Raw genomic sequence first — 14,971 nt, 5'->3', positions numbered from 1 at the left:
ATAAGTAAATGAAAACAAACCAAACAGAAATTAAAATAAATAACAGAGTCAAAGTCAAAACGAGCAGAAATTAATATGAATAGGGTTCTAAACCCATATGTTTCCTAAAACCAGAATATAATTTGTACTTTACTGAAAAAAATCAAATGAATTTACTGATTTAAATGTTCATTGTCAGTTTATACATATGCTGATATTTATTCCTTAAAATCTTAGTTAATTTTTGATTTCTTAAGGTTATAAAAATGAAAACATTCAAAAGAATTGGAGAGATCTCGAAACATTTAAAATATCCTTGGAGAAATCTCGAAAATACTCTGAAGAGGGAATTCTTTCTCACGTACGTGAAATACTTCTCACGTACGTGTAAATTAACAAGCATAAGTGTATGAATTTTTTTTATAAGGAATGGTATCCTGGATGAATGTTGATCTCAGGGGCCTAAATTTTCGCTCTTTTTAGTGACCTAGATTTTTTATCAAATTTTTGCTCTTTTTATTGACCTAAATTTTGGCCCAAATTTTGCTCAAACCGAATTTTTGCTCTTTTTAGTAACCTAAATTTTGACCCAAATTTTGCTCAAACCGAATTTTCGCTCTTTTTAGTAACCTAAATTTTGACCCAAATTTTGCTCAAACCGAATTTTTGCTCTTTTTAGTAAACTGAATTTTGACCCAAATTTTGCTCAAACCGAATTTTTGCTCTTTAGTAACCTAAATTTTGACCCAAATTTTGCTGAAACCGAATTTTCGCTCTTTTTAGTAACCTAAATTTTGACCCAAATTTTGCTCAAACCGAATTTTTGCTCTTTTTAGTAACCTAAATTTTGACCCAAATTTTGCTCAAACCGAATTTTTGCTCTTTTTAGTAACCTAAATTTTGACCCAAATTTTGCTCAAACCGAATTTTTGCTCTTTTTAGTAAACTGAATTTTATTCAAACCAAATTTTCTCTTTCTCTAGTAACCTAAATTTTGTTCTAATCGAATTTTTGCTGTTTTTAGTGATCTAATTCCGGAAATTTTCTATTTTAGGGTTTTGAGTACCAAGGTTAAGGACTTTTTCCTCTCGCGTCTTGCGTGCAGGCATCATTATGATAATTGAGTTGTTTTTTAACAGTTTTGTGCATGTTCTATTATGCAGTGATGCAATTTTTTTTTTCAGTATATCTGAGTAACATATTTGAGGACATGGGTTTGGAGTTGTCATCTCCTTTATGTGAAATTTTAAGTTATCTTAAAGGAAGTGAAACAACAACACCGTTTAATCTCAAGGACACTCTGGAAAAATTATTCCAATGAAGTATTTTTGGTTTGGGATTTAATTTTGTTTTTTCTGTTTGTTTCTTTTTCAAGTCATAAACAGAGTTTTTACAAGTGTAAATTACCAAGGAGTAGGCCATTTTGTTTTGTGAGTGAAATAAAAGTGCATCAGTTATGATGAAGATATTAGTTGTTGACTTTTTCTGAATTTCTAAGTAATGTAGTCTCAAACCGATAATAAGTCTCAAATCATTTTTTTAATCTTTTTTTTATCATTTTTTAATCATTTTTTTTTTCATTTTTTTTTTCCCGAAGTTCAGCCTGGTGTCTTCAAGGCAATCTTCTAAGCCTTAGGAATAGGGAAGGAATGGATATAGGTTGTGTGAAAACGTCGGAATGTAACTTAGGCTATCAGTCCATTCCTAAAAGTTTCACTGAATTCTGATCGATCAGACCTATGTCGCTAGTATCAAACCTATGTCGCTTCAGACCTATGTTGCTAGGCTTCCCTTATAAAGTTAGAAGATGTAGTTGATTTGTTTTTGTCCTATACCAAATGTATAAACTATACTACAGAATATAATATAAACTTTATTTGGATCTTGTTTAAAAAGTCATGATCATTGCGACATTATATTTAGTTTCTAAACAATGTAAAACTACCGAAAATAATAAAACAATTTAACTTAGCATAAAGAGTGAGGCGTTCAGGAGGGGACAGCCCCTTTCATATACGGAATAATTTCTGTTCGTTTTAAGTTTTAATGTTGCTCCTTACTTTCAGTTTAAAAAAACTTATTTTGTTTTATTTAATACGCTATAAAAGTGGGTGATTTATCTATTTAATTCATTTAGTTATTTATTTAATCCTGTTCATTAACTTTTTTGCAATTGGTCGTGATGGTAGAAAAGAGACATCTCAAATAATTTATAAGTGTGGATGATAAATGTTGAATCTTTATTGTTTAAAAACATGAAGTTGTGAGACAGAGTCAAACTTTAGCGCAAAGAGTGAGGCCTTGAAGAGGGGACAGCCCCTTTCATATACGGAATAATTTCTGTTCGTTTTAAGTTCTAATGTCGCTCCTTGCTTTCAGTTAAAAAACTTATTTTTTTTTATTTAATTTCTGAACGTTTTTAATTAATACAGGTTTTGATTTTGGCTCACCGTACATGAATAATTAAAGCAAAATTTGCATATTCATTTTACTTTTATTAGGTTAACTGGCTTTCTCGAAAGTTGTTAAATTTTATTTACGAACGTTTTTATTAGTAACAAATATACGTAACTTACGAATTAACTTACGTAACGAACTTCTATATTCGTATATTTTTATTACCTATATTAGGGGGTTCATTCCCTAGTAAATACCTCGCTCTTTACGCTAAAGTTCGAATTTTGTTCCAATTCTTTAAATATTAATTAATTAAGGAATTAAGTCATCCTAAAAGACATATTTATTATATTTTCGACCATGCTGAACAAAATGAATATCTCAAAATTTTGATTCGGTTAATTTGGGAAAAAAATTAGCGTGGGAGGGGGCCTAGTTACCCTCCATTTTTTTGTCACTTAAAAAGGGAACTAGAACTTTTAATTTCCGTTCGAATGAGCCCTCCCACGATATTCTAGGACCACTGTGTCGATATGATCACCCCTGGAAAAAAAATAAAATAAACACGCATCTGTCATCTTTCTTCTGGCAAAAAATACAAAATTCCACATTTTTGCAGATATTTGCTTGAAACCTCTACAGTAGGGTTCTGTTGTACGCTGAACCTGATGGCGTGATTTTCATTAAGGCTCTATAACTTTTAGGGGGTGTTACCCCCTTTTTTCGAAAATCAGGCAAATTTTCTCATGCGCGTAACTTTTGATGGGTAAGACTAAACTTGATGAAATTTATATATTTGAAATCAGCATTAAAATCTGATTCTTTTGACGTATCTATTGGTATCAAAATTTCGTTTTTTAGAGTTTTGGTTAATATTGAGCTGGGTCACTCCTTACTTACACTTTGTTACCACAAACTGTTTGATTTAAGATACCCCGCCCATTTCCTAACGATAATCAATAATTACAAAATTTTAAAGGTTAAATTTATACTTTGTGGAACATATTGAGAATAAAATTCATTTTTGTTGTCTAAAAATTACCTTTCGAATTTTTATATGTAGCCATTTGCATTAGCAATGAAGCTTACGGAATGATTTATGGTGCTGAGGGACAAGGGGATCATTAAGAATGAAGTGTAGGGGGATCCAAGACGAGGGATATGAGATTTCAATAAGGATTAACATATATGGTGTCATCAAAGTGGAATATAGTTGATAAAAATATATATTTATTACATTGCCCAATTTCGGTTTTTATTTTTCAACTCTAACGTCATCGTTAGTAATTTTGGAATTTTTAAATTTTTACATAAAAATTGATAACTTTAATATACAACATATAAATATATTTATATGTTTAAATAGTTATAATTTCTCTTTTATTATCTGTTAATCTACAATATGTTAAATTTAAATTATTTACAATAAAGCTTTTCATAATAATTTTTGAAAGTAACAGTGACTATTTAAGAAAGTAGCGTTACGAAAAAGAAATGACCTGCTCTGTTTTCCTCTGATATCATTGGATTAATTAAATAACAAAAAACATTTTTTTTAAGATGAAAGTAAGGAACAACATTAAATCTTCAAACAAATAGTGGTTATTCCGTATATGAGGAGGACTGCCCGCTCCTCAACCCCCTCGCTCTATACGCTAAAGTCTTATAGTTCCTTAAAAAAAAGGGCATCCAAATTCAATGCTGCTTATGTTTCAGTAGTTGTTTTTAAAGAATTGGGACACAAAGTAAAAGTTTATCGTGAAGAGCGATAGTTTGAGGAGGGGGCGACCCCCCTCATATATAGAATGATTTTTGTTTGTTTTAAATTTTAATGTTACTCCTTACTTTCATAAAAAAAACTTGTTTTTTTTTTTATTTAATTTCTGATCGTTTTTCAGATCATGCACAAGCCTAACCAAGAGGATGGTTAGGTCAGAGGCGACGTTATAGCGTTGCCTATAGTACAGATCTATAAGGCTTTAATGTATTATTATTAATTTATTTATAATTATTTTTTTTTTTGCCACATTGTACTGAATTGGGAAGGGGGGTCGTATAAACTTCGGAAGGGGTTCATTCGATTGAAAATCAGAAGTTCTAGTGCCCTTTTTAAGATCTAAAAGTGTTCTGAGGGCAACCAGCCCCCCCCCCCCCAATGTCTTTTTTCTCCAAATGCATCATGTCAAACTTTTGAGATAGCCAATTTGTTCAAAATAGCCCGAATTGTTCAAACTAGTCAAAAGGTTTAATAGGTATACTCCCAGGGATGCCATGCGCCCAACCCCCGAGGCAAGGATTGTAATGTATACGGTTCGTTCTTTTTGTATGTAAGAAAAGGGAGAAGAGTTTCGATTCTATGTATGTTCGAAAAAGATAAGGGTATTAAGATGAAACTTGGGGGAATTTTGAGGGGCGTGTTCAAATAAATCAAAAGATACTATGTGTATCAAATTAATCGAAAATGCGTATCTGCCTCATCTCAAGAACGGCTGAGGGTATAAAGTTTGTATTTTCAGAGCATATTGAGGAGAATGTTAAAATGTGGTCAGGGGACAACCCGTCTCCCTCCTGTGCTCCTTTTAGATTTCCTCCCTCCAAAGATGTCTGATCAAAATTTTGCAATGCCATGTTGTTCAAAATCTTCCGAAGTAAATACCCATACCTCCAGGGATGACATAACCCCAGTACCCCATGGGGCAGGTGTGGTAAGTTATAGAAGTTGCCCATTGTTTATATACAAGGTGGTTTATTGAGACAGAAGGGTGTGTTTTATCCTGAGTCTTCAAAAAAGCTAAGGGTATTAATGTGAAACTTTTAGAAAATCTTGAGAGGGATGTCAAACAAAATCAAAATATACTATATGCGGAGGGGTTGTCAAAAGGACACAACAGCAATATCTAAGGAACAGCTAAGGGTATTAAGTTGAAACTTTAAAGCAGGGGTGTAATTAACTGTGGCCCAGTTTGCCCCCCAGCTGAAATTTGGCGTCATCACAAATCTTGTCAAAGCTAAGATAGACCTACATAATTCAAGCATCCACAGAAACAGATCAGTTTATTTTAGTATACCATTGCCTTATGGTACTATATGATTCATTTTTCACTGTCATTTTCACTTGAGCTGGGAAAATCGGCTCCAACTGGCCCCTTCCCCTCAGGATTTTGGCAGAATTACACCACTGCTTTAAAGGCATGTTGAGGGGGATTCTGAAATAAAAATGGAGGGCAACCGCCCCGCTCTTGCCCTTTTAGATGTTCCTTTAACACTGATAGAGATCTTAAAAAGTCATTTTATTTGAAATATTTCTTACATCTAATAGCTATTTCTCTGGGGGAAAATGTAAATTATGCAATTTGTCTATTTTTTACATGTAGAATTAGTCAATGGGTAAGGGGAGAATGTTTGATCCTGTATATGTTCAGTAAACCTAAGGGTATTAAAGCAAAAGTTTGCTAAGTGTTGAGGACTACGTTGAGCTAAATCAAAAGAAACTGTATCTGCAATATCTTGGAACGGGTCAGGTAAGGGTATTAACTTGGAACTTTCAGGGCCCCTACTACTACTATTGTTGCTGCAAATAAAACTGGTTACGACTACAACTGTGGCTACTTCCAACTATGATAACCTGGCAACTGTGACTGCTAGCAACTGATACGATATCTACTTTTAACTAATGTCAGGGAATGTTTAGGGGGAGGTTGAACTTTGAAACTTAATGTAGAAAAAAGATTAGATTTATGTTTTGGAACTTTGTTGTTAAAAAAAAACTTTTGTGTCGAATTAGGGAATATTTAAAGGCTTGAGATATTTTTAATCAAAAACGAACGAAAATTATATATAAAAAATTTCCGAAAAAGAAGATCAAAATTAAAGAACCGCATTATACTTAAGACCAGCAGAAAAAATTCATATAAAAATTGAAACTCAAAGCGACCAGAAATTACTATCAAAGATAACTTAAATCCAAAATAAACGGAAAATACATAAACAATCCTAGCAAACATACAGAAATCAGGTTTTAATGTAAATGAATAAATAAATCTTAATCCCCTTCCCCCCTCCGCTAACTCCTCTCCCCTCCCCTCCGGAAAGTGTTAGGCCTACTGTGTCATTTGCGCTTTACGGAATCAAATTATCTTTTATGTGTACAACATTAAAAAATAAAAAATACGGTGAAATAAAATCTTGAAATGCTGAGCTTTCAGTAATTAATATTACTATACATCAAATATTTAGTTTATTTTTATTCGTTCTTTTCAAGCAGGGGCGTAATTTACTATGGGGCTGGGGGAGACTGCCCCCTCCAGAACCAGGTCCCCCCAAACCTCAGTTTGCCCCCCGAGCCGAAATTTAGTTTCTGCAAAAAAATCTTGTCAAAACTAAGACAAGCCTGCATAGTTAAAGTATCCAGAGAAACAGGTCAGTTTTCTTTAGTGTATCTTTACCTATGTGGTAATATATGGATCATTTTTCTGTTTTCACTCTCATTTTCACCTGATTTGGGGAAATTGGCTCCAAATTGCCCCCTCCCCCCAGGATTTTGACGAAATTACGCCACTGTTTCCAAGGACTATTCAAGACATATACAGTTTTCAATAAAACGCAGTTGATGCAGTAGGTTTTTTACTTTTACGGGTAGGGGAGGGGAAGGAGGCAGTATTAGTGTTGGGCGATATTTGATATCGATATTCATATATCGATATATCGGACCTAATATCAAACATTGAAACGTATTGTTGAAACTGATATTTTTTGGGGTTTCTAACCCCCTATATTCCAGCGGAAAATTCACCACATGAACATTCTGCAACTTTTCAGCATACATCTTCGAGATTCTTTGCAGGTTTGAATTCTTTCATCTATAATTGATTTTATTTATCCTTATCTTACCCTGGCATCTTTTTTGCAAGAATTCACTTTCGGCTCCCGAGTCAGATACGTGTGACTTATTACCAACTGAGAATGAAAAGTTCACAAAAAACGATTTTATAATGAAAAGTTTGGATTGTGAATGTTATCAAAGCTAAATTAGCCAATCAGACAGGATGAATTTTCTCAGTCTGAAAAAACATATATACTGCTGATGCTATTAAGCCTCACCTTATAAAAATTGCCACTGAGTGGAGGATTAAGGAAGCGGCTGTTGCTGTAGTAACTGATAATGGAGCAAATGCAGTTCGGGCCGCAAGTAGGTACAGGATGGACACATGTTTCGTGTCTCACAAATACTCTAAATTTCAGGTTGGGGGTGCCATTAATGATACTGCTGAACTGTTGCCTCTCGTCCAAAAGGCTAGAAATATTGTCAGATTTTTCAGACGTAGTGTTGTAGCTACCGACAAGTTTTTCCAGGTTCAAATCTCTATTGACAATGTTTGCACCAAAAAACTGAAACCTGATGTGACCACTAGATGGAATTCGCTTCTCACTATGTTGCGTAGTCTACAAAATTTGAAAGAGTCGGTAACAAGCTCGCTTGCGCTTCTCGGTAAAGTAGTGAGTAGGGTGTTATTCAAACGTGGTTGCTAAGCGTACGCCCTATCAAAGGGCGACCATTAAATTCGAATATGAAATCTATCCTCCAGCTCGAAGCTCTTGCATTCGTTTAAAATTTGAGACACTGCTTTGTTCAGGTAGATTTTGGTGGGCTCTTAAATTCGGCTGATGAGCTTCAAAAACCTTTCGTGAACAAAATGTATTTTAGGCGTATAAACCTTGGTCAAGTCTCACCCGTTGCAATCGCCACATATCTTGACCTGGGTTTCAAGAAAATGTATATTAAAAAACTGATCCGAAATCGTGATATCAATATATCGAATATTGAAAGTAAAACTCGATATATCGATTAATCAAAATATCGCCCAACATTCGGCAGTAGCCAAACTCCTGTTTGTAGTGATTTTTGTTTGCTTTAATTTTGACTTGAATATTCAATTTAATTTTTACTCGTTTTATGATTTACCTAATCATCTATATATGTACCTACTGTCTGCATGTTTGCTATGGTTGTTTACTTAATTTCTGTCCGTGCTGAGTTTCAATTTTTCTTCAAAAGTAATTTCCTGTCGTTTTTAATTTGAATTATTATATTAATTTATATCTGCTGGTCTTAAGTTTAACATGGCTCTTTACTTTTATTCGAGAACTTTTTTTCCGGAAAGTTTCTTTAACTAATCACTGAAAAAAAGGCCATAAGAATTTGATTTCTGTTCGAGCGACCGAACCCTCCTTTGATTTTTCTAGAACTATTGGTTTGGTACGATGCCCATAGGAAAACAAAAACAATTAAACTCGTATCCGTGATCTTTCTTCTGGGAAAACAAATGCAAGATCCCACAGTTTTGTAGTTAGGAGCTTGAGATTTCTACAGTGGAGTTTTTTGATATGGTAAATATCATAGCAGGATTTTCATTAAGATCACTTGGCTTTATGGGAATATTTTCTTCCTTTTCTGAAATTAGGGAAAACATTTTCACACTGTTAGCTTTCGATGTATAACATTAAACTTAATTACTTCCATATATTGGAAATCAGCATGAGAAGCTTATCGTTTTGATATATTAATTGCTATCAAAATTCTGTTTTTTTAAGAGTTTCAATTACTACTGGCCTGAGTTACTGTTTACTTACAGATCATTACCACCAACATTTTGATTAAACTAATCTTCATATGGGTGCCCATGGCATCAATTGATGTTCTTATCAACTATTCCCTATCCGCTGACTTGGAGGCAATGCTGTATAGCTAAATGAGTGTGAATCTAAAGAAACTTCGTTGTTACTAGGATCATACTCTTCATGCTTGCAGAAATTGGATGAATTCGAAAAGGGAAGCCCAATAATCAGTGCGAAAAACGAGAAAAAGAACTAGAAGCTTATGAATGCCATCGTAGCACATTTAAACTTCGTATACAAATTAAGAGTTTACAGAGCAGGTTGAAGAATAAAAATGACTAAAAATATCTTTATGGCTATGTTCAAGTTGACTTGAATGCCAAGACGAGTAATGGGAGAAATTGATATGGAACAAGATAAGCTATTGTCGTAGTATTAGCTATATATTGAAAGTACTTGCTGTTATATAAAACAGCAATACTATATACTTCTTCTGGAGTTCAATACTGTTCTAAAAATGTATTTGACGATCCTTAGGCTATGCAATTTGTTTTCCCTGCTATAAAATTTTCATTTTTTTATTTACCGTCGAACGAAAAGAAAAATATAAACAAATTAAACTGCGTTTGTTAGTACATTTTTTGTTCATGCTGGAAACAGTCCCTTTTTGTTAAGTACGAAGAACGAAAAAAAAGATATAAACACTATAAAATGCAGAAGTAATTACATGATTTATCAATGATGTAAACAATCCCTTTCGTTTTATAACGTAGAAAGAAAAAAAAGATAAACAAATTAAACTGAGTAAAAATCTGTAATTAAAAAAACAATATAAATTACTTATGTTTGACGAAATTCACTCAAACATTAACATTTAAGTTATGAAATCTGAATTCGTGCGTTATGGGATGAGAGGATTCAAAATTCTTTTTCATAAAATATTGGTGTCAATGCTTATAATAAGTGTTCTAAAGGGAAATGAGATCGGATACTATGCAATATCATCCATTTCAGGTTGATCCGGGCTCACTTGAACTATCAGATCTAAGTGGTGTTTGTGTGGATTATAGGGTTTGCATGTCACAAATGTTGTCTATTGGATATGATAATGTTCATATTTTTATTTGTCTCCTTGTCAAGTGACAATAAAATTCTTCCACAAACGCCCCACTGTCATTTACCAAGGCATATTCATTTGGCCCATGTATAAAATACATCCTTACTCCTTAAAAAAATGCTTTGGACTTTCATAACGCCCAGATAATCAAAGGCTATACGCGTTCTACCATGTTCAAGGAGAGAGCTCGCAAAATTTGATTTCAGTGAATTTTTTGCTTGTCTTTTTCTTTTCAGCATGTATATTAGTTTCTTTTTTTTTTTTATTTATTGTTAGTGCTGGTCCTATTTCATAGAAGAAGCAATCGAAAATCCCATATTTTCCTACTGATAGGTCAATTACAAATTCAATATGCTTGAAGAGGATGAAAAACCTCCAGCCCCTCCTGTTCGATTAGCATCACAAACAAGGTTATTTTTGCCTATAATATTAGATTTTAGCCTATGTGCTATAGGTCAAGCCTAGGCCAAATTGTCATCAATCATGATGTCTGGAGAGAGCATGAAATGAGGATTATAACTGTATTGTTCTTTTCGTTTTGATATATTCCCTGGTAAAATTCTACTTTAGATACTTTTGGCTATCTTGGAAAGGGGTTAGGTTAGGAAAATGAAACTTTCAGGGATGGTTTTACAGGCTAAAGTATATCCCAGGAAGGTATTTTGAAGTACCTACATCCACTCCTTCCCCCTCTAGAGGGTCCTGACTTTTGATGACCTTGAAAAATCTGTGTGTTATAAAAGTGAAACATTTCAAAATATATAGGCTATTCTGCTTAAATAAAGTACAACAAAATTGTTTTCAATCTCACAATTTTGCTCAATCCCAATTTAGGCCTATAAGGTTTTAAAGATATGCAAATACATTTCCTAACTTTTGAAAAAAAAAACATTGATTAACTTACAGGATCCTCAGTGCCTTTAGGGAAACATCCCTGTTATGGCACTCTGTAGATGGCTGTCAGCTGGTTCATCAAGTCTCTGATACCTGGCTATCTGAAATTCTGCAGTTTAAACCATGGGTAAGGATCTCCCCAGAGTGTATGGCCAGCAGAGCCCCAGCATAACTTCAACTTTAGAGGAGTATGCACATATGGTAGTGTTAACAGTTTTAAGTCAATAAACTCAGATGTTTAAGAGTCATGTGTATAGCCTACATGTGTTGGTAAATATTTACCAAATCATATTATTGAGTTACAACTAAAGTGAATAGCCTATACCACTTGATGCCTTTTTTATGCTCTTTATGAATATGATAATCATTTTTGTCAGAAAAGAATTTTAGCCCCCACCCCTATATTTACACATTAGGGGGGTGGGGGGAAATCTTAAACGTACCTTTCATTTACATCCGAAACAAAATTATCCCTACCCCACTACTGTGCAAAAATATGTTCTGAATTGGTATATATACAATGTGGAGTAAAAGACATTTTTAGCAAAAATGATAATTACAACCGTAAAGAGCATAAAAAAAGGCTACAAGTGGTATCTTTACCTTAGTTGTAACTCAATAATATGATTTGGTAAATATTTACCCATGTGTTCTTTCCAGAATCAGTTGAGCCCATTTTTGAATGTGTTTAGAGGGTCTGCTTTCACAATGCTTTCTTGGAGACTGTTCCAGTCATCTACAGCTCTTATGCTCCAGAAATTGGCTCTTGATTTATTTAGGCCATGGGGCTTGAACACTTTTACCAAGTGATCTCATGTAGTCTGAGTTTTGGGGAGCTGAGAGTAATTTTCAAAGTTGAGTTTTTCCAATTTGTTTTTCATTTTGTACATCTGGATTTGGTTTCCTTGTTTTCTTCTGTACTTGAGTGTTGGAAGTTGCAGTTTTTATAGCCTCTCTTCATAACTCATCTCTTTGAAGTCTGGAAGAAGCTTTGTGGCTTGCTTTTGAAGTTTTTCTATCTTGGCTAAGTCTGCTTTATAGTGAGGCCCCCATATGGCATTACCATACTTAAATAACAGGAATTGCATTTTCAGAACTAAAGCCAGAGAACAAGAAACTGATAAATGAAAATTAAGGTAAATGTTGTTTGGTCAAAATTTCAATAGGTCATGTACCTGTCATGTAGGCAATTTTCAGGACCCTCTAGAGGGAGAAGGAGTAGAGGTAGGTATTTCAAAATACCTTCCTGGGACATACTTTAGCCTGTAGAAACATTCCTGAAAGTTTCATTTTCCTAACCTAACCCCTTTCCAAGATAGACAAAAGTAACTAAAGTAGAATTTTACCTATTTCCTTCAGAAGAGTGGTGCTTTTGGTCATTTTTTTTTATCTTAGAAAGTACCAAGCCACAATGATTCCCTGGGAAGGTATTATGAAGTAGCCTATGTATCTCTACCCCTAATTGATCCAATGAACACTGGTCCTGTATTATCTATGGGTAATACTAGAGAGAAGTAATTACTGAAGAGTATCAGTTGGCTATTACTCTTCTGAAGAAAATGCCTTGATAAAATAAAATTGGTGCCACTAGATTCCTAGATTCCTTGTCTTATACTATTTACTAATATCATAGTCACTTTTCTGATAATGCAAAGCCCCCCTGCATCCCCCAATGGTCCCCTACATAGTCTTAAAAGATTGTATAAATCTTAAAAAATGGATGAAACTAAAAGATTGTATAAGCCAAGTTTAGTGTCTCTTGTGAACAGAAACACATGTTTCATGCAGCCCTGCTATACTTTAACCCCCCACCCCCTAATGTGCAAATATATAGCCTAGCCCAAATTATATATTTTCAATATATTCTCCCAATGTATCTTTCTTGTTTAATTCTATGTACCCATAAATTAAATCAATTTTGTTGAAACAAGAACCAGAAAAACAAGTGTAATGGGCAGCAGGTTGCATAAGTAAAGTATTGCAGGGCTGCATGTAAAATGTGTTGGCTACAATTATTCTGCATATTATGAAGTAAGAATTGTTTTCTTAAAGTATTTCCATCTCAAGAGCCACTAAACTAGGCTTATACCTGAAAGAACACTTAAATAATGAAATTCTTATTTATAATATGGGTCTAGATATACTGCTCAAATAAGACAAAAAAAAAAAAAATTTAGCCTCATATTTGTGCTCTGGCCTACAAGGTGTCAAGGGTTGTAAATCAGTAAATTTCTAGGAGGCCCTATAATTTAGCTAGGACCAAAGTGAAAAAATCCTTTGATGCCTTTTTTTATGCTCTTTCATAATACAATAATCACTTCTGCTGCAAAATATATCTTGAGCCCTTAAGGGGGCCCCAAAGGTATTTCATTTTTCTAACCACACAAAGAGGTTATAATCTAACCTGCAAAATACTTGATTTTCAATTCAAACTATTTTCCTACCATTTCAGGTTTTCAAATTCTGTTGAAAAAAATAACACTGGATTTTGCAATTTAAAACTTTGCCATCAACAATTCAGAGTATATATTTACATATTAGGGGGTTGGGAGGGGGGGGGGGGCACAGTTCATGGTAAATTTGCAGTGGGCCATATAATTTGGCAAGGATGAAAATGAAAACATTATTTGAGGTTTTTTTATGCTTTCAAAGAGTTAATGATATAAACTCTTTCATAATTCATATAAGATACCTTCAGGGCCCCTTTAGGGGCTCAAGATGAAATTTGCACAAGAAGCAATTATTGAATTATGCAAGAGTATAAAAAAGGCATCAAATGATGTTTTCACTTTCATTCTAGCTAAATTATAGGGCCACCTAGAAATTTACACATAAATCTATTTAATAAATTTTTAAGAAAAATCTTTAATATAAACTATAGTCCTGACAAGGTAATAGGAATTCCACTTTTCAAAAAAAGAGCAAACAAAAACAGACTGAAAACCCAACAATAAGTTATTTGGTTTGTCAAATTTAGATAGGTATTGATTTACCATCAATACAATGTTGTATATCCTAAAAATAAAGAAAAGTCAGAGAAAATAGATTGACATCACCATCTCAGCATATTTATTAGGCCCTATATTCATTTCTGGAAGTTTCATCACCTTGAATAGCAGCTTGGAACAATCTAACAAATTTTCTCTATGAAGCGCTAGAATTGATGTTTGTTTCATTTTAGTTTAGTGGTGAGGTTCAGTTGGATCATCTGTAGCTTCCCAGTTGAGTTTTGAGGATCACTCAGCATCCAGCCTTTGTTTGTAGAGCATTAGCCTTCATTAACTTATAGATTAGAATGGTATCACCTTTATTTCTCCTGTATACAAGTGTTAGGAATTTCACCTGTACTAGTTTTACAGGGTAGGAGAGCTCCCACATGCAAGATATCACTTTGGTGGCATGTCTCTCAACATCTCCCAAAACTTCTATGTCTTATGGGGAGGTTAGAGAATTTCCAACTTCAAGCTTGGGGCAAAGAAGTCTCTTATACAGAAGACTGATGCCTTTTTGGGAACAAGTGGAAAGGTTATGCTTAATCAGCCCCAGAGTTGAACTAGCACCAGCAGCAGACTTCTTAGCATAAATATGGTACTGAATTTTAGTTCATTGTCAATGGAGACTCCAAGATCTTGCTTGTTATTTACAGAGGAGTTGGGTGACCTAGAGAAAATAAGAGCAAAAAGGATTTTGGCCAAGCAGTCCAAGATTATCTTGTAGAAGGGCATTATCTTCACATGACAAGGCTGGTCCAAGAAGCTTTGATTTGTCAGCATAGAGCAATAATTTCCTGCTGAAAGTAGAAGGAGCATATATATATATATATATATATATATATATATATATATATATATATATATATATATATATATATATATATATATATATATATATATATATATATATATATATATATATATAAAATTCATTGTACAATATACATAAAAAAGATTAGTCAAAACTTAGTTAAAA

General features: G+C 33.6%; 2 protein-coding genes across 2 annotated transcripts in view; both read left to right on the top strand.

Moving 5' to 3' along the window:
• Cog7 (conserved oligomeric Golgi complex subunit 7) overlaps positions 1-1,445 on the top strand; it is a 115,260-nt gene extending 113,815 nt beyond the window's left edge. Inside the window, exon 13 of the mRNA XM_089087808.1 lies at positions 1,164-1,445. Within this exon, the coding sequence (XP_088943934.1) occupies positions 1,164-1,300 (137 nt within the window). The 3' untranslated portion in view covers positions 1,301-1,445. The remainder of the gene's footprint in view (positions 1-1,163) is intronic.
• Positions 1,446-10,406: 8,961 nt separating this feature from the next.
• Pak (serine/threonine-protein kinase PAK 3-like protein) overlaps positions 10,407-14,971 on the top strand; it is a 91,581-nt gene continuing 87,016 nt past the window's right edge. The window contains exon 1 of the mRNA XM_089088137.1: positions 10,407-10,518. Within this exon, the coding sequence (XP_088944263.1) occupies positions 10,460-10,518 (59 nt within the window). The 5' untranslated portion in view covers positions 10,407-10,459. The remainder of the gene's footprint in view (positions 10,519-14,971) is intronic.

This window comes from Artemia sp. Qi Xiang Cuo, chromosome 4 (assembly GCF_049724085.1).
Source record: "Artemia sp. Qi Xiang Cuo chromosome 4, ASM4972408v1, whole genome shotgun sequence".
Taxonomy (NCBI): domain Eukaryota; kingdom Metazoa; phylum Arthropoda; class Branchiopoda; order Anostraca; family Artemiidae; genus Artemia; species Artemia sp. Qi Xiang Cuo.
This window is presented reverse-complemented; position numbering and strand designations above follow the sequence as displayed.